The sequence below is a fragment of the Anabrus simplex genome, chromosome 5 (assembly GCF_040414725.1).
Source record: "Anabrus simplex isolate iqAnaSimp1 chromosome 5, ASM4041472v1, whole genome shotgun sequence".
Classification (NCBI taxonomy): Eukaryota; Metazoa; Arthropoda; class Insecta; order Orthoptera; family Tettigoniidae; genus Anabrus; species Anabrus simplex.
The window spans coordinates 260,585,945-260,606,755 of record NC_090269.1 but is presented as its reverse complement, the minus strand read 5'-3'; the positions used below and the strand labels follow the sequence as shown (position 1 = coordinate 260,606,755).

At 40.3% G+C, this 20,811-nt stretch overlaps 1 protein-coding gene across 2 annotated transcripts in view; it reads left to right on the top strand.

Annotated features, from left to right (window-relative positions):
• LOC136873966 (zinc finger protein on ecdysone puffs) overlaps window positions 1-20,811 on the top strand; it is a 185,821-nt gene that overhangs the window by 86,984 nt on the left and 78,026 nt on the right. For both annotated transcript variants that reach the window (XM_067147366.2, XM_067147367.2), the window contains exon 9: window positions 8,481-8,582. In XM_067147366.2, the coding sequence (XP_067003467.1) occupies window positions 8,481-8,582 (102 nt within the window). The remainder of the gene's footprint in view (window positions 1-8,480; window positions 8,583-20,811) is intronic.

Sequence of the window (20,811 nt, the reverse complement as noted above, 5' to 3'; positions counted from 1 at the left end):
GACTGTTATGCCTTTCAGCGTTCAGTCTCCAAGCCTCTGAGAATTTACTAAACGTCGCCACAATCCTCAATTTGCAACTAGTGTTGTGGCTTCATTTAGTTCTATACCTCTTATCTTTAAATCGTTAGAAACCGAGTCAAGCCATCGTCGTCTTGGTTTCCCTCTACTTCTCTTACCCTCCATAACAGAGTCCATTATTCTCCTAGGTAACCTATCCTCCTCCATTCGCCTCACATGTCCCCACCACCGAAGCCGGTTTATGCGTACAGCTTCATCCATCGAGTTCATTCCTAAATTAGCCTTTATCTCCTCATTCAGAGTACCCTCCTGCCATTGTTCCCACCTGTTTGTACCAGCAATCATTCTTGCTACTTTCATGTCTGTTACTTCTAACTTATGAATAAGATATCCTGAGTCAACCCAGCTTTCGCTCCCGTAAAGCAAAGTTGGTCTGAAAACAGACCGATGTAAAGATAGTTTCGTCTGGGAGCTGACTTCCTTCTTACAGAATACTGCTGTTCGCAACTGCGAGCTCACTGCATTAGCTTTACTACACCTTGATTCAATCTCGCTATATTACAATCCTGGGAGAACACACAACCTAAATACTTGAAATTATCGACCTGTTCTAGCTTTGTATCACCAATCTGACATTCAATTCTGTTGAATTTCTTACCTACTGACATCAATTTAGTCTTCGAGAGGCTAATTTTCATACCATACTCATTGCACCTATTTTCAAGTTCCAAGATATTAGATTGCAGGCTTTCGGCACAGTCTGCCATTAAGACCAAGTCGTCAGCATAGGCCAAACTGCTTACTACATTTCCACCTAACTGAATCCCTCCCTGCCATTTTATACCTTTCAGCAGATGATCCATGTAAACTACGAACAGCAAAGGTGAAAGATTACAGCCTTGTCTAACTCCTGTAAGTACCCTGAACCAAGAACTCATTCTACCATCAATTCTCACTGAAGCCCAATTGTCAACATAAATGCCTTTGATTGATTTTAATAATCTACCTTTAATTCCATAGTCCCCCAGTATAGCGAACATCTTTTCCCTCGGTACCCTGTCGTATGGTTTCTCTAGATCCACGAAACATAAACACAACTTCCTATTCCTCTCGTAGCATTTTTCAATTACCTGGCGCATACTGAAAATCTGATCCTGACAGCCTCTCTGTGGTCTGAAACCACACTGGTTTTCATCCAACTTCCTCTCGACTGATCGCACCCTCCCTTCCAAGATGCCAGTGAATACTTTGCCTGGTATACTAATCAATGAGATACCTCGATAGTTGTTGCAATCCTTCCTGTTCCCTTGCTTATAGATAGGTGCAATTACTGCTTTTGTCCAATCTGAAGGTACCTTACCAACACTCCACGCTAATTTTACTACTCTAGGAAGCCATTTCATCCCTGCCTTCCCACTATACTTCACCATTTCAGGTCTAATTTCATCTATTCCTGCTGCCTTATGACAGTGGAGTTTATTTACTATGCTTTCCACTTCCTCAAGCATAATTTCACCAACAACATTTTCCTCCTCCCCATGAGCTTGGCTGTTGCAACACCACCAGGATGATTTCCTTTTACATTGAGAAGATGTTCAAAATATTCCCTCCACCTCTCCAGTGATTCCCTGGGATCTATTATGAGTTCACCTGAATGACTCAAAACACTGTTCATTTCCTCTTTCCCTCCCTTCCTAAGATTCCTTATTACTGTCCAGAAAGGTTTCCCTGCTGCTTGACCTAGCCTTTCCAGGTTATTACCAAAATCTTCCCATGACTTCTTTTTGGATTCAACAACTATTTGTTTCGCTCTGTTTCTTTCATCTACGTACAAATCCCTGCCTGCCTCGGCCCTGTTTTGGAGCCATTTCTGATGAACCTTCTTTTTACGTTTACAGGCTGCTCTCACTTCATCATTCCACCAAGATGTTCGCCTTTTCCCATCTTTACACACAGTTGTTCCTAGGCATTCCCTTGCTGTTTCTACTACAGCATCCCTGTATACCACCCATTCACTTTCTATATCCTGAACCTGCTTACTGTCTACTGTTCGAAACTTCCCACTAATCATATCCATGTACTTCTGTCTAATTTCCTTGTCCTGGAGATTTTCTACTCTTACTCGTTTGCAGACAGATTTCACTTTCTCTACCCTAGGCCTAGAGATACTTAGTTCACTGCAGCTCAGATAGTGTTCTGTATCATCGAAAAATCCGCGAAAAACTCGTACATTCCTAACAGATTTCCTGAATTCAAAGTCCGTTAAGATATAGTCTATTATGGATCTGGTGCCCCTAGCCTCCCATGTCTAGCGGTGAATAGCCTTATGCTTGAAGAATGTATTCGTATCAGCTAAACCCATACTAGCACAGAAGTCCAGCAAACGCTTCCCATTCCCATTAGCTTCCATATCTTCCCCACATTTACCAATCACCCTTTCGTATCCTTCAGTTCTATTCCCAACTCTCGCATTGAAATCGCCCATTAGCACTATTCTATCCTTGTTGTTCACCCTGACCACAATGTCGCTCAATGCTTCATAAAACTTGTCAACTTCATCCTCATCTGCACCCTCACATGGTGAATACGCGGACACAATTCTTGTCCTAATTCCTCCCACTGACAAATCTACCCACATCATTCGCTCATTTACGTGCCTGACAGAAACTATTTTGCGTGCAATGGTATTCCTGATAAAGAGCCCTACCCCAGACTCTGCCCTTCCCTTTCTAACACCCGTCAAGTACACTTTATAATCTCCTATCTCTTCCTCATTATCTCTCCTTACCCGAATATCTCTTACTCCTAGCACATCCAGATGCATCCTCTTTGCTGACTCAGCGAGTTCTACCTTCTTTCTTCCATAAGCCCCATTAATATTGATAGCTCCCCATCAAATTCCATTTCGTTCGCCAAGTTGTTTCCAAGGAGTCCCTCGCCTGTCAAATGGGAGTGGGACTCCATTACTCCCATAGGTCCGAGGCTTGCTTAAAGTGTTCTGAGCTCGGTCAATTCATGAAGCAGGATGCTACCCTACTTGCACATCGTCCAAGTGAGGATCTCTCCTAAGGGGTTATGGACCACCGGTGAATTGTATAGTCCTAGCCGCCTGAGCACAAGGAGGGCCACGACTCAGAATATGTCCGAGATGCCCACTCCCATTCCATAGCAACTGGTATCCTGACTCTCAGGACCACTTACTAGGCCACTCAGCCATTGCCCATAGTTCACGAACTAGGACGTGACTGCAGTAACCCACAAACATGAACCATAGACAGGGAGTACATGGATATGATTAGTGAGAAGTTTCGAACAGTCGACAGTAAGCAGGTTCAGGATATAGAAAGTGAATGGGAGGCATACAGGGATGCTGTAGTAGAAACATCAAAGGAATGCATAGGAACAACTGTGTGTAAAGATGGGAAAAGGCAAACATCTTGGTGGAATGATGAAGTGAGAGCAGCTTGTAAACGTAAATAGAAGGCTTATCAGAAATGGCTCCAAACAAGAACTGATGCAGACAGGGATTTGTATGTAGATGAAAGAAACAGAGCAAAACAAATAGTTGCTGAATCCAAAAAAGTCATGGGAAGATTTTGGTAATAACCTGGAAAGGCTAGGTAAAGCAGCAGGGAAACCTTGCTGGACAGTAATAAAGAACCTTACAAGGGGAGGGAAAAACAAAATGAACAGTGTTTTGAGTAATTCAGGTGAACTCATAATAGATCCCTGGGATTCACTTGAGATGTGGAGGGAATATTTTGAACATCTCAGTGTAAAAGGAAAACATCCTGGTGGTGTTGTGAACAGCCAAGCTCATGGGGATGAAGAAAATGTTGGTGAAATTATGCTTGAGGAAGTGGAAAGGATGGTAAATAAACTCCATTGTCATAAGGCAGCAGGAATAGATGAAATTAGACCTGAAATGGTGAAGTATAGTGGGAAGGCAGGGATGAAGTGGCTTCATAGAGTAGTAAAATTAGCGTGGAGTGTTGGTAAGGTACCTTCATATTGGGCAAATGCAGTAATTGCACCTATCTAAAAGCAAGGGAACGGGAAGGATTGCGACAACTATCGAGGTATCTCATTGGTTAGTATACCATGCAAAGTATTCACTGGCATCTTGGAAGGGGGGTGCGATCAGTCGTTGAGAGGAAGTTGGATGAAAACCTATGCTGACGACTTGGGCTTAATGGCAGATTGAGCCGAAAGCCTGCAGTCTCATATATTGGAACTTGAAAATAGGTGCAATGAGTATGGTATGAAAATTAGCCTCTCGAAGACTAAATTGATGTCAGTAGGTAAAAAATTCAACAGAACTGAATGTCAGATTGGTGATACAAAGCTAGAACAGGTCGATAATTTCAAGTATTTAGGTTGTGTGTTCTCCCAGGATGGTAATATAGTAAATGAGATTGAATCAAGGTGTCGTGAAGCTAATGCAGTGAACTCACAGTTGCGATCAGCAGTATTCTGTAAGAAAGAAGTCAGATCCCAGACAAAACTATGTTTACATCGGTCTGTTTTCAGACCAACTTTGCCTTACGGGAGTGAAAGCTGGGTGGACTCGGGATATCTTATTCGTAAGTTAGAAGTAACAGACATGAAAGTAGCAAGAATGTTTGCTGGTATAAACAGGTGGGAACAGTGGCAGGAGTGTACTCGGAACGAGGAGATAAAGGCTAATTTAGGAATGAACTCGATGGATGAAGCTGTACGCATAAACCGGCTTTGGTGGTAGGGTCACGTGAGGCGGATGGAGGAATATAGGTTACCTAGGAGAATAATGGACTCTGTTATGGAGGGTAAGAGATGTAGAGGTAGACCAAGATGATGATGGTTAGACTCAGTTTCTAATGATTTAAAGATAAGAGGTATTGAACTAAATGAGGCCACAACACTAGTTGCAAATCGAGGATTGTGGCGACGTTTAGTAAATTCACAGAGGCTTGCAGACTGAACGCTGAAAGGCATAACAGTCTATAATGATTATGTATGTAAATACAGGTAATACATTAGCAATTAAAAATCTTTCATTCAGACAAAATATTACATCTTGGATAATTCTATAGCCATTCTAAGAAAGTAATTACAGTGAAACCTCGATTATCCGTTCCTCGAAACTACGTTTTCCCATAATCGTTCAAATTACGTGGTCCCGCGAGCAGCCCATTTAAAACCTGTATTAAAAATCCTGTGTTATCCGTTCCTCGAAGAAACGATTTTCCGCATCAACCCCCCCAGAAATTTGTCCCATCAACGCTAAATCCTCGATCAAGCGTTTTTCAAGATTTTGAGAATGGACGGCGGGAATTGAATTTGTGAGTCTAGCGTAATTAAATTTTGTCGGATATCTTGCGTGATCACACGGAACATTCTGTACCAGCCTAACAATGAAGGCCTCCGCCAACTTGCGCTTTGTTAAGAGCTTTCTGTTGAATGTTTCGTTCAGTTGGCCGTGTTACTAGCTGGTGAAATCCAGCAATTTATGCAGTAGAGTTTCGGTTTGCTTACACAGTACAGCATTTAAATGGCGCAACCTGTAAAGCTTGTGAAAACCATGCAAGTAAAACTTCAGATTATAGAGCAAGTTGAAAGAAATCCAACAGAAAAAAAGTTGACTTCGCGAAAAGTTTAGGCTTACCTGCTTCGACACTGAATACAATAATAGGGAAAAAACAAGAGATACTGAACAAGTAAAAAAAAAAGTGGATCCTCCGCAAAGAATAGAAAAACGGGTAAGGAATCGAGATATTCCAAAATGGAAGCAGTTCTCTTCTTGGTATCAACAAGCTCGGGCGTTGAGAATTCCTGCGGGTGGTAACATTTTGCGCGTAAAAGCTCGAAGCATTGCTGCAAGAATGGGTGTGAAAAATTTTTCCGCTTCGAATGGATGGATTTCCCGGTTTAAGGAGCGTCATGGGCTGGTGTATAAAAAGCTCGCCGGTGAGAGTGCTGCAGTTGAAGGTCGGGCTGTGGAAGATTGGGGGAAAAATCTCCCAGAGCTGCTTGAAGGATACGAACCGTAGATCTATAACGCGGATGAAACCGGCCTACTTTTCAACTGTTTACCGGATCGCATGCTGGCTTTTAAAGGAGAATCTTGTCGTGGAGGCAAAAATACAAAGGACCACGTAACTGTTTAGTTGTGCTGTAACACTGACGGGTTGGACAAACGTATCCCTATTGTTATAGGCAAAGCAGCGAAACAGAGTTTCTTTAAGAACGTGAAGAAGTCACCAGTGCGATACTACACGAACGGTAAAGCTCGGATGGCCACAGGCATTTTCTTGTATTTTCTTCATGGACTTCTTGCAGGGTGCTCAAGCGAGAAAAATAGTTTTGTTTGTAGATAACTGCAGGAACTTTTTCTTACGAAATGTGAAAGTTATTTTCTATCCCCCGAACTGTACCAGTGTCCTTGAGCCTCTGGATGTGGGAGTGATAAAGTGCTTTAAAGGGTACTACCGCAAGCAGCTGGTGCAAAGGGCTGTGTGTATGTTGGACGCCGGGAAAGATGTGAAGACGAAGTTCAGTATTCTGCAGGCAATCCACTTTGTTGTGTGAGCATGGTTCCACGTTTCGCCCTCCACCATTCAAAATTGTTTTCATAAATATGGCTTTGGCGAAAGCAGAGACACTAACGACACCAACACCGACAGCGAAGAACAACTTATCAGTGAGGACTGGGAGAAGTTCGCGCCGAGATGTGTTAACTTCGAGACGTACGCTATAGTTGATAGTGAGCTCGCCACTTGTGGTGTAAGGAGCATAGAACAGCTGTGTGATGATGCTACTGCCACAGCCAGTGCAAGCGCCGTGCATGAGATCGCGAGCGAGGGAGAAGTCGAAGATGAACCGCTGCCAACGTTTGCAGAAGCATGAGCCGCCTTTGACAAAATTCGCGAGTATATTACTGCGTATGACACAGACAGCAGCGAACTACACAACAGTTTAAATATTGAGGGAGCACTGTACAGTGTTAAGGCACGACAAAATAAAAAACAACTGACGATTAAAGACTTTTTCACTACAAAGTGACTACTGTATTCTGTGACTGAACAAATGACATATTGTGTTGTGTGTACAGTACATAACCTATATATGTGCGATGTGACACTTTATTTTTGTGAGTGCGAGTCTGTTTCATTACATCTTCTGGGAATTAATGTATTTTGGTATCATTTTTGTATTTGTGCGTTGTGATTAGCTTACTTGATTATGTGACTGGACCTGTTGCAGCCTATGCTTATTTACGTGCTTTCAGCGATCTTTCCTAACTATGATACCACAGGTAGGTTCATGTAAACTGCACCAGTAATTATGCCTATCATGCAAGCCACATTTCTCACCTGTTTATCAGTCAAAAAATCATTAATGGAAAGTACCGAGGCCTAAAACATGGGCAAACTTGAAGTTAAATTTCGCGCTATAGGTTCGTAATACAGCACGAAAACATTTACTGATAAACAAGTTACATTGTTCTTTTTTTAGGTTTTTAAAACAGTCTTCTAATTTACATGAGACTGTCGTCAGATAACGATTGCTGTAAATAACTGTACCTGTTCCAGTTTGATTTGTTCAAGGTAAAAAGCAGAGGTAGCTTCCGTAGACGTTTTTAAGTCGTCAATTAAGTGACTGGATTATAATGTTGTTTTCCCGATCGGCATAATTACTCCGATACACTCTCCTTAAAGCAATAGTGAAACTGGTATCTCAGATGTGGTTCTAAATTACTTAGATATCAATATGATTTTGATAACTTATTTAGTGGAATATTTTTCGATGAGCTTGGCTGATGAAAGTTCGTGGCCTGAAAGACGTTTTCATGGGAAAGTGACGAAGTTTCTCAGTAAAACTGAATTAAAAATATTATTTTTTTAACTAATGTATTTAATGCAGGTGTTTTTGTGCAAATAAAATGATATATATTTCATTACTGTGAAGTACAAACTGTTGACGGATTTAATTCGTTCCCGGAATTTCCGTATTCCCGTATCGTACGTTTTTTTCCGAGGTCCCTCAAAAACGGAGAATCGAGGTTTCACTGTGCTGTATATTAAAAGAATATATTACAGAAATTTTTAACCGTCTACCTTTAACCCTCTCCTGGGCAAAGGATGAGCAGAATTACAAGGGCAGTGTAGTCAACAGTTAATGCAGTAAAGTAATTAACTTACATGGACCTTTATTTGAGGTACGTACAGTAAATGGATTGAGATTGAAATACTTTATAAATTAATAATATGCATTTGTGTAACATTTACCTCCTTTTCCAGAACATTTTTATATATACCTGTAAAAGTTCTTTTCCACAATTTACACTTCCCCTCCTCTTACAATTTCCCCCCCTTTACACAATTATTCCTTGGTCCCTTGAAAAATGTTAGAGGGGTAATACTGTATTTTCCCTGGAGCTCTTTGGAATATTTGTTAAATTATTTACTCCTCTTTCTTTTCAGCAACTAAAGAGTTTCTTACATCCAAAATGTGGGCCTTGTGGGAAGGAGTTTGCCAGTCGAATTGAATGGGACCATCACAAACTGACACCTCTGCATCTCAGGGTAAGTTTTCTTTTGTTAGTCTGGGATTTCATTGGAGTAACCAATGGTACAAACGTACGTGTTTTGCTTTCCTCCTATGCTGCCACCTGTCATTGCTGTGTTACTAGTGTACTACTGCCTGGGTTAGGCCTTCATCCTATTTCATTTCTTGATTGTATCTTCCTTTTCGTTAGGATTAGGAAGGTAGCAGCCATGGCCTGAATTTAGGGTACCCAGCATTTCCTGGTGTGAGAATGGGGGAAACTACGGAAAACCATCTTAAACGGCTGCCGACAGTGGGATTTGAACCCACCATCCCTCTAGTGCAAGCACATAGCTACGCGATACTAACCTCACGACAACTCGCTCGGTCATTTTCAAAAATATGTATTTTTCTATCAGCTGAGGATTTTTTAAAATCGTCATATTTTGTGTAGGCTACCCGAGATGTACAGTAGCCCGGTGGTTTTTTGATTCAACACACTGTTGGTTAAGTTATTGCGTCTGTCACATATGATTGTTGTCTTGTGCAACGATGTGACATATGAACTGAGAGAATACTGAGGCATTCTTCCCAATATGAAACAGGTACTGTACAGTGGTCATGAGCATGACTCATAGTCATAGGGGCAGGCTAGAGTCGAGTTTAATTGTCAAATGTCAACTAAGTTATAATACTAAGATTCATTAAACTAATAAATAGTATGACCTAATAGCCTGCCTACTTACTAGCTACTTCAGAGTTATGTTTTGACTACCTTTTTAACACTACAAATAAATCCATCTATTGTTTAAACCTCCCTGTACGAAGAGGACAGAGAATGTAAATGGGTATTACAGTCAAATGAGCTGTGTTTGAGAGTCCATTATAGCATACGATTCTTTCAGTGTACTATGGCTCACTGTATGTCTCGCTGCAGCGGAAGCTCGGCTCCCCGCCAGTGTCCTGTGAGCCGATAAGGAACTGCGTGTATCTTGTGTCTCACTGAGCTGCGCTCCTTCACGATTCTTCCAATGTGCCATGATTCACTGTCTCGCTGCAGTGGAAGCTCGGCTCCCCGTCGACGTCCAGTGAGTGTGCCACTCAGCACTGTCCGCTGGGAGTAAGCTGAATCGTGTGCCGAAGGCTCGCCGTTCCTGTGAATCGATTCACTCGGACTCTTGAATGAATCGATACACTGCTTCGAATCGTGCATTCAGTAGCCAACACTAAAACAAACTCAGTACCTTAATTAGAACCAATGATATTATTGCTTCACAGAGACAAAAAATTGAAAAAATGAAATAATTTGAGGAAGGCAGAAGTTAAGTGATTTGTAGTACCTGATGACAAATCTATGCGTGAATATGTTTCAGTTAAAAAATGAAGGAAATCGACTGGATAGAATATTTCATATGACAGCATTGCATTGCTTTTAATCGAGACATTCATACTGGCATCATTGTAATGACCTATGTTGACTTCAGTTGGGAAAACTATACGGATAGTCTTTCTGAGAATTCCGTAGTGAAGCACGGGTACATCAGCTAGTTATTTGATCCAAATAGCATTGCGCTTCACATAATCATGCGGCCGCTTGATGCAATACTATATTAATCTATGCATTTGCTAAGTAATGGCATCTAAGTGCATGGCTGATTTAACACGTGGAGCATGAGTTCATACTATTTTCAGTAGGCTTATCAGAGACCGATCGTCTCACTCACATACTTCCTGTGAAGGAATAGAGTTGTGTAATTCTTAGCCTTGTAGCCTCGTATAGCAACTGTCAGGCTTGAGACAATAAGTGTTATAAATATACCGTAGGCCTAGTATTGTATTGCGCAAAACATGTAGAATAAGCAGTTTTGACCAATTGTATCTCCTGATTTCTCCTGATTTTCATATTAAAATCTCCTGGTTTTTGGTTTTGTAAAGTTGGCAGGTATGTATTTGTTTCTATAATATTTTGTATATTTGGTTGTTCTAAGGTTTAATAACAAGCATATATTATAAGAGTTCTCTTTAAAAACCCTTATCACAAAATTAGATTTAGCCCATACGATAAGGATTTCTCAAGAAACATCGATCGGGTGACAATTTATTTCACGAAATACCTACCGAAATAGCGTTTGTTTTAACACCGAAATCAACATTTTTATTTCACCCAAAAATAAGGCCCTTATATATAAATGATACTTACAGAGCTGGTGACCCTGCTTCAGACAGCAAGGGAGCGGCCGGCTCCTTTAAGGGTCAGTGCGTATCTTAAGTAGGTCTGCACAATCTCACGGCGAAATTGAAGCTGCGGGTTGTCAATTCCTGCTTTCTTCATTAGTATCTAGGTGTTATAGACAGAGGCATCGGCGAACTGAGTGAAAATACGCCTCCATTTCTCACCCGTATTACAGACTGTGTAACGAGCAATATTTTGCTACCCATGCACGAGTTGTAAGCACCTGACATTGCAGGTTGTGGTATCAGAACATTCTTTTTTGCGCAAGAGTATCTCTGAACTTATAAGAGAGGTTTTACTCCGTGGCAAGATATCATGGTGACAACTGCAATGTCAATCGACTGAGCCACTATTACTCCCTCCTCAGTACTCTTTTGGAACTCGTAGGTCCTTTAAGGTTACCAATTACGTAATTGGTTCCGTATTGAATTAAGATTACATATAATTTTAAAAGTTTATTCCACCTACTCAGTACAGTACAATAATTGCAATGTCTATACACACACTCTCTCTCTCTCTCTCTCTCTCTCTCTCTCTCTCTCTCTCTCTCTCTCTCTCTCTCTCTCTCTCTACCAGTAAAAGAGCCTGAGTTTATAGCATGAAGTAGTCCTCAGGGCAATACTGGGTGGTTACTAGCTAGGGCTTGGTACAGGAGGCAGGGTCCTATCTACAAGAAAACTTTTAATTAGATTGAATAAGCTTTTTATTCAGGAAATGCATTTCAAAGTGCACATCACCTTACTGTTGATAGTTGCTGTCTTCAACATCGCCTTTTGATGATCCGTGCTCCCAGTTCACCAGGCTGAACGGGGCTGGAACACGTTCTGGAAGTTGCCAATACTTCGTTGAGATAAGGCCGGAACACCCAAGTCGGTTTGATATGGGTTTGAGTCTTGAACTTTCGACGTTCTGGATGATCTCCGACAATGTTGTGGGGTAATCACTCGTCACATAACTTATACGATTGTCCAGAATTAGTGTCCCCCGACACTTTTGGTTTAACAGCACTTTTCATTTAATATGGTTGGGATATGCCGTCGACTTCACTCTTAATCTTGTAGATAGAATTTTAAAGTTCACCAAAGATGTAGATGCGAGTAGCAGTTCATGAATAGAAATAATGAAACTGAAAATTGTTCGCGCACTTGGCATAGTTCGTGGTGATTTTCCACTAAATAAATTAGCACTTGACATTGAAAGAAATGTATGACTACTCTAGAGTTTATCAAAGACATTGCTGTCAGTCATGCAATAATACTAAACACTTCGACGAAGAAATAAGGTAGAAATGAAAAGCACAGTTTGTTTTTAGGCACACTTGACATTGAATAAAATAAGTGACTGTTCGAGAATTTATCATAGATACTGCTATCAGTCACACGCAAATAATTTCCACATTGTTCAGAAGAATAATACACAGTTCTATTTGAATTGGATAAAAAAAAACACAGTTTGAATTCACAGTGAAACACTTGTATCACAGCACACAATTATACTTTTATCATGGTAATCATTTGCAGTAACATTCATGGGAAAGTTCGAACACTTTCATAAATGCTCGTGTCTGTTAAGGAAATTATGCTGACTGAGATGTAAAGAAAAATGCCACAGTTAATAGTATAACGTAATAGTGTCACACTGAAATTAATGATGTGTTCAGAGATTAAGCTCTGCTGACTGAGATTTAAAGAGAAATATCACAGTTCCTAGAATATTGCAGTAGTATCGACATTTAAATTAATATTGGTTCGGAGATTAAGTTTCACACAGGCAACGTGGTGGTAAACTCAGTTCTACAAGAACGAAAGTAAGTTATATCAAGAAGTTTCTACAAGCGCGCAGAACGTAAGTTCAACTAAACTATTGTCACTATACATGACTCGTCATAATCAGAGTTCCAACACACACCAAATTTATAAGTTCAAATAAAGACTTTGAATAATTTTGTTCTTCATCACTCGCAAAAATTACAAGTTCAACTTGACTGATAGACTCAATGTCCATTATAAAGACTTTGTTACCGGGCGAGTAGGCCGTGCGCGTAGAGGCACGCGGCTGTGAGCTTGCATCCGGGAGATAGTAGGTTCGAATCCCACTATCGGCAGCCCTGAAGATGGTTTTACGTGGTTTCCCATTTTTACACCAGGCAAATGCTGGGGCTGTACCTTAATTAAGGCCACGGCCGCTTCCTTCCAACTCCTAGGCCTTTCCCATCCCATCGTCGCCATAAGACCTATCTGTGTCGGTGCGACGTAAAGCCCCTAGCAAAAAAAAAAAAAGACTTTGTTATACATTAGAGTTCACTCGCGCACAATTGATAAGTTCAACACGGCTGTCAGAGTTTAAGTCCCACATGAAGGTAGATTCTGTCAGCACTTCGACTAACACTGCAGCGTGGAGTCAGGCTGAACACCCAGCTATTACTGTCTGATCTGGGTAAAGTGAGCTCTCCTTATATTCAGTTTGAGGCTCCTACGTCATCATATAACGTGATCCCTTTGAAGCTGATTATCTCGCGAATCCCTCGATGGATTTACTTGAGAGATTCACAATTTGAGACGTTTATGTTATCCTCTTCAAAATGACGTAACGTTCAAGTCGCTGCGATCACTATTAGAGAAGTCTTGAATTTTTTCAATTGTATGTTCGCGAAGGTGTGACGTTCATATCCAGAACATACCAGGTCAGGCAGGCTACACGTGGCGCGTCAGGGGGGTAGTCTATCCTGCCCCTGCAGCTACGTCACACACACAGCTGTCCCCGGCTCGCCTGCTCGTTCCTCCGAACGTAAACAAACCAAGTTCGCTCTGAATATCTTGCATGATGATTGAATACAATTGATTATCAAAAAATACGGCATGTGCAGGTCGTAACCAGTACAATAGATATATATTAGAAAATGTTTTCAAGGGACTAGTTTCGACCCTGTGTGGCTCATCAGGAGCCTAAATAAGGTACACTTCTGATTTGCCGAAGTCCTAAGACCAAATTACATTGTAGATTAAAAACCAGAAAAGTGAAGAGGGCTAAATAGTATAACATACCTGCCAACTTTTATGGTTTGTCCGTAAGATTTACGGAAATTGCAGCATTTTACGGTTTTACAGTTGGACGGTGTCATTTTACGACTTTGCTAGATAATCGCTCCACTTCCGTACAATCGATTGTTTGCGTGGGTTGAAGCACGCTCTGTCTTTGCAAGACTGAAGATATATCGTGGTCTGTCTTGGTCGAAGGCAAGTCCACGATAGTCGATAACTCATTGGTATTTTTAATTGTGTTATGTTTGTGTCGTTGTTGGAATTGAATTTAAACCCGGGATGACGGTACTTCCGTGTGAATCTTAGGTGTCGACAGGCTCTGCTCCGCAAATTCTTTGTTCCCCTCCGTTTTGGATTGTAAAGTGATATTTCTGAGAATTATAGGCTGCTCTTTCCCTTTTCTTAATAATATTTTTATACAAACTATTATGCTGCTCCGTTCGCTTGTGATTTAACCTGTATTATTTGACCACGTGATTGTTGTTCTTTGGTGGCCTTTTGAGGTTATGACATATTTTGATGAGGGGTTTGAGGTTTTGTTTTATAACTTCATGCTTCGCAGTTTCCTGTATTCCTTGGACTAACTACACTCGTTCCAATGACTGGGTATACCGTTGTTAGCGAGGCCCCTTAAATAACAAAGAACAACAACAATTACATTCGTTCCACGTGTTTTTTTTACCATGTGCACATTCTTCATTCACGAGGTTGGCGTCGTGTTTATTTAATCTTTTAAGGCTTTGTGCGTTTTGCCATGTTTTAAGGAAGTGTTTGACTGCCTTGAGGGTTTTTTATAATTTTATGTGACATTTAGTGATCCAGGTTCCTTTCAATGTTTGAATGGATCTAGACATTTTTTTCTCGGACATTTTCATAAGCTATATTCCTATTATAGGTTATCATGAATAAATCCAAGAAGAAACAGTACTTCCAGACATTTAAAGAATCATATTCTGTTGATTTTCCGTGGATAACGTTAAATCGAAGGAAGACAACAGGAAAATCAACGTCTTTTATTCCAAGTCTGGAAACGTTGACAGTGACGTAATTAGGGCTGAGTGTCTGTTTACTTCCTTTTTGTTGGAACGCAATGTGCCTTTAAATGCGGCTGATCACGCTGGTGCTTTATTTAAGATGATGTTTCCCACGTCAGAAGTTACTAAGAAATACAGTTGTGGTCGCACAAAAACGGCATGCATTGTAAATAAAATGGCAAAAAATGCATCATCTGAAGTTGTTAAGTGCCTTCAGAATGGACTATTTTCTTTGGCAACAGATGGAAGCAATGATACGAATGCCACGGGAAAAAGTAGTGAGCACTGTGCTAACCATACCAGCGTTAGTGGGGGATTCAACAGGGCAAAACATAGATAACCTGATGTTATCACAGCTGAATTTTCATAACATACCAATTGAAAACTTTGTGGCTTTCTGCTCCGACAATGCTCCTGTTATGATAGGGCACAAAAATGGGGTTTCAGCAGTTCTGATGGAAGTTCAACCAGGTATTGCCGTCATAGGTTTCATTAGCCACCTGAGTAATCTTCTTGATTGTAATTTTCATCTACAAATCATTGGCATATGATTTAAGTAGATTTGATTTTATTGAAATATTCTGTAGACCAGAAGTATTAATATTTTCATCAAGCCGGGCTATGCCGAAAATCCTTGTATTTTCGTCGCGCATGAGCTTTACGGATAGCCCTCTTCAAAAGTTGGCAGGTATGGTATAGACTCCCACATCAAATTCATTTTGGAATCAGTAATAGATCAAAAGATCAACTTTCTAGGTCTAACCATCATAAGACATCCCCATTCTTTAACCTATAAAATTTATAGGAAACCCACCCAATCCGCAGTTACTATTCGTCAAGGTTCAACTCGCCCCCAATCTCAGAAAAGAGCAACATATAGTAGCTTAGTTCACCGAGCTTTCAGCATACCCATGACCAAGAAAGGTCTTGTCATTGAATTGAATACTATTCGCAGTATAGCAAAATTTAACGGCTTCGGTAGCCACTTCATTGAAAGTATAATCATTAAACATAAATTTCGTCCTAAAACAATACTTAATGAAAACTACCTGAATACGAATCCTCTTCAATTTTCACTTTTAACAAAATTCATAAGATCACTATTATTTTTAAGAGAAAAGGCGTAAAAATAGCGTTCAATACCAATAATAGCAGTACATGCATTCTACGTAATACGTCGCACGTCAACAAGGCTACGCAATATCAGGAGTTTACAGGCTCAAATGTAATTCATGCACTAATATTTTTTATGTAGGGCAAACTGGATGAAGTAATAATATAAGATATTCCGATCACATCAATGCAGTCAAATATAATACATGTTTGGCTATTGGCCAACATATGGTCGATTACAATCCTAAATTCACGAATATTGAACAAGACATGGACATTATTGAAATACCTAACAAGAGCCCTCTGCTGAATATAATCGAGAATTTTTATATACACCTGGACCAGTATTTTAATGCTAGCTATAACCTTAACGAAATAACAGAAAAGTCCAATATTTTATTCATTACCTATTTCAGTAAAGACAATTTAGCGTATCAAAAACCTAAGTTAATTAAAGGTCCTTCGTCGATACAATCACCATCACTCCCCCAACCTTCGGCCCCGCCTTAAGCCACTTCCCAACTCCCTGCCCCTCCCTTCACACGCCACCCGCTGAACCGGGTTGCTCCTCTCATCACCAGCTTTCCTCCCCTCCTCTTCCTTGCCATATCCATTACTCTAGCTGCACACTACCGGTCAAGTCGTTCACATTGCGTCCATGGTGAGTACTCTTTTTTTTTTTTTCGCCATTCTTTTCTTTAAAATACCTCACATTAGTTCTAATTTTTTCATCGTCAGGTTCTATTGGCAGCTCATATCACATAAAAGAATCCATTATATTATAAGAAGTCGCATGGTTTTGCCTACATTTATTTCCTGTATCAGAAATATCAGACCTTAAGCAAGACAGACACCCTCTGCACCAATGTTCAACACGCAAACACTCAATTTTCTACCTGGCGATGCACTTGAAGTATAGAATTCAGTAGAAGAATCTCGACTTTGTGTATTCAGACCAGCATTTTATACCTTTAATGTGCAATTTTAATCATCAGTGTAGAAAATCGTTGTGATACCAATCTTACAGTCTAATTGCAACATATGTATTATTTTTATTGGTCATTAGAACATATTTTTATCTATCAACATTTCATCCACTCCACCATTTTATATGTATATTACCGCACCACTTACACAGTACAATCTTCTAATTTTTATTCCACAGTGTAATTTTGTCTTTTAAGACTTCGGCAAATCAAAATGTAGCTTATTTAGGCTGATGACCCACATAGGGTCAAAACTGTTTGCTTGATGAAGCTTGTTTTTTTAAGGGCCTAACATCAAAGGTCATCGGCCCAGGGTCAAAACTAGTCCCTTGATAACATATTGTAATGTATTTATAGACACTGCAATTATTGTGCTGTGTTGAGTGGGTGGAATAAACTTGTAAAATTGTATGTACTCATGGGTCCCTCCATTTTTTTTATCTTCAATAGTTTGGATTCTGTAAGAGGGCAGTGTTCATTTCACGATTATCCCTAATGGTACCTGTCAAACCGTATGTATAGTACGCGAACCTTTTCTTGAGCCCTGAACTCAATTTTGCTGAATGGGAACTGGGCACAAGAAAAGGTTTGCGTACTATACATGCCTTCAAGCCCTTTATTACTGAAATGCTAGTGAACAGGTTATCAACCATCCACTGTGTCCAGACACCTCACCTTATATCTGAATCTTACAGGTTTACCCCTTAAAAACTGCTTACAACCGTGTCTCCCGAAGTAAGCTATCATGCTTTCATCATGGGAAGGGCACTTTTCGGCCTTGAACATGCGAATGAACCACACTTTCAGGACGTCAATCCAAGGGAGTAACTTCCACATGGGATCTCCTGCGATCATAGCATTATTATCTGTACAATTAATGAATTGCATAATTTGCAAGATACTGTCACGGCGCATAGCATTGTACATCACATAATTTCTTAAGTCATTTGCAGTATCATTGTTTATTAGGCAGCTTGTTGTAGCCAGACAAAATCAGAACGGCCAAAAAGATTTTCATCTATTTTGAAATGTATGGATCAGGCTTGTTCAGGAAGAGTGCGTGGCAAGAACATTGGTCACAAAGGAATGCTATGACAGTATGGTCAAGTATTCCTTCTAAGATGCTCACTGGAGTGTGATCACAGAAAGAATTATCCGCTTGAGAGAAGACTGAAATCTCTCCGTCCAAATGTTCAGGTACACATTGCTGCTTCGCTGCTAACTTTCCGGAATTTAGGCTTGGGTCCTTCTGTCTTTTCAACCAAGGCCTCTTCGGCTTCATCTCTGTCCAGTCGCTGACCTCTAGGCAACAAGACTTCAGCTTGTGCCCGCAATTGCCTCCCAGACAAGTTATCTATAAGACCACCTTAATCTTCACCTACTGAATCTCCATCCATAAGTACTGCATCGTCAGGTGGTTCAATAAATATTCCAGTCATGTCAAACTCGTCATCTTCGAGCAGTTGAAGAGCTTCTTGTGCAGTTATTACAGGCTGTTGCAGGAGATACAAACATATTCTCTACCCTGTATAAATACAGAAAAGAAACGCTAATAACGGTACTTACTTAAGTCGGTGAGCCATGGCGGCAAAGAACAACGCACTCTTCAATTCATTGTCTGAACAATCAGGCTTCTGTGGTATTGACGGGCAATCAATGGCAGAAATAGTTATGTGGGAATCTCAGCCGTAAGTTGTAACCACTCAATGAATTGTTTTAATTAGCTTCTCATAGCTAGTTAGGAAAAATAGTGAAGCAATACACAGTGGTGCCAAATGGCACCCGTAGGTGCTCTATAACATTTTATTATTCTTAGGACTGGTTTCGATGCTGGTGTGCATCATTATCAGCCATAAAATAAGAACAACATACAATGACAAAGTTAAAACAATGTATAAAGTGTACACAAATTTTACAAAATTAGGCATGACTTAATTAAAAACATGATCCGTGAACATTAACTTATAACCTAAACCTAAAAATATAGCACCAATTGTCTTATATAAAAAGTTTTATGTTCTCTTGACAAGAGTCCTCTGAATCTAAAAGCGTTGAATAATATGTGAGCAGATTAACCCCTCAGCGTCGCAGCCATTTAAAGAGCTTCCTTCCCCGCGGCCGGATGAGATTTCAACTACACGCGTCTGAAATACATTGATTCACTTAAAGCGTTACTACAAGTATAAGAGTAGCACGATATTCACGAAATTTGGAATTCCTTATGATAGAACTATGTACATGCAGATAATGACATTATTTTTTCACATTACCTTAGTAATTTAGTTTCGTGTGATAAAGTTCGAAGCACTCTTCGAGACAGAGACCCACGTCACACTCCTGGCAGCAGTACACCGACGTCTTCTTTTTGCCGTGTTTTGAACACACGACACAACGTCTCTGAGGTTTGGATTTCTCACTTTTTGGTGCTAATTTCCTGATAAAATGTCTTTCTTGCAACCTTGGAACTGTATTATCTGATGCGCGCCGGCCTTGAATGTTTCGCTCCCCGCCCGTGCGAGCGTATTTTGTAAACAAACCTTCTACCAGCTGAATCCGATAAGATAACTGCTCAATGCTTGTCCCTGTGGCTTGTCTGAATATTATTAGAGAATTTAGGACGGTTGCATTCAATAGTCTTTTGAACAGCTTTATATACCATTTAGTTGTTCTCTTTCTTTCGACTAAAAACATATGTAGTAACTGGTCCTTGAGATCAACGCCCCCCATGCCATAGTTGTAATCTATCGCGCATAAAGGCTTTACTGTTTCTTTCCCCCTCTTAGTAACACGTCTTGTTTCTTCATTGTGGTATGTGGACACGAACGTAACATTTTTTTTGTCACACCATTTTAGCATTTTAAGTTTTTTTTCTTTTACTTCCTTGGGAACGTTTTTTCTGTTCAGTTTCAGTGTCCCAACACAGTCTGTTGAATGATGATGTTTTAGAGCCCTCGCTAATTCTGGACTATTGTAGTAATTGTCCATCCATAAGGTGTGTCCGCGGCCTAACAAAGGTTCTAACAATTTCAAGACAATTGCTGCAGTTTTTGGAGTTTTGGGTGTGATAAGAGTTGATTCAATGAGAGTTCCTTTCCCTGTGTATACAAGAAAACACCACAAATAACCAGTACTTGACTCACACAGTTCGAATGTTTTTATGCCAAATTTTGCGGCCTTTAGCGGCAAGTATTGCCGAAACGAGAGGCGCCCTTTCCACAGAGTCAGACTTTCATCAATAGCAATATTTTGCTGTGGTAAGTACAGGGACTGAAATTTGTTATTCAAATGACACAGAATAGGATATATTTTGAACAGTTTGGGAGGCCCTTGGTATGTAGACAAGCTGTTATTGTCTATAAAATGCAAAAACCTACATATCATTTCAAACCTGTCCCTACTTATGACATCTGAAAACCCAGGTGTTGATATGACCCTGCTCTTCGAAAAATAAGACCGAGATGTTGGCTTTTGTACAATGCCCATCAGCAGAAATAAAGCTAACACAGTATAAATTTCATTTACTGTGACAGGTGTCCAGGTTCGAACGGGTGACCGAAACGAAAAAAGATTTCCACGAGCATTTTGATATTGCTCTGCATACCTGTTAGTTTCTTTCACAATTAACTCTACTACGCTAATATCAAAGAATAATACCATACCATACCATACCATCTAACATCTATATCAATATCAAAGAACGTTTCAAAACATTCAACGATTCCCCTGATATTTTGTGCACCACCTCTTGGTCCGAATTCACTGTTGAAAACTTCCCTCTGACCTGTGTAATTATCCATAGTCTCCCACACGAAATTTCCAAGTACTGGTTCCTCCTCATCGTCGCTCTCATCATTTACCAC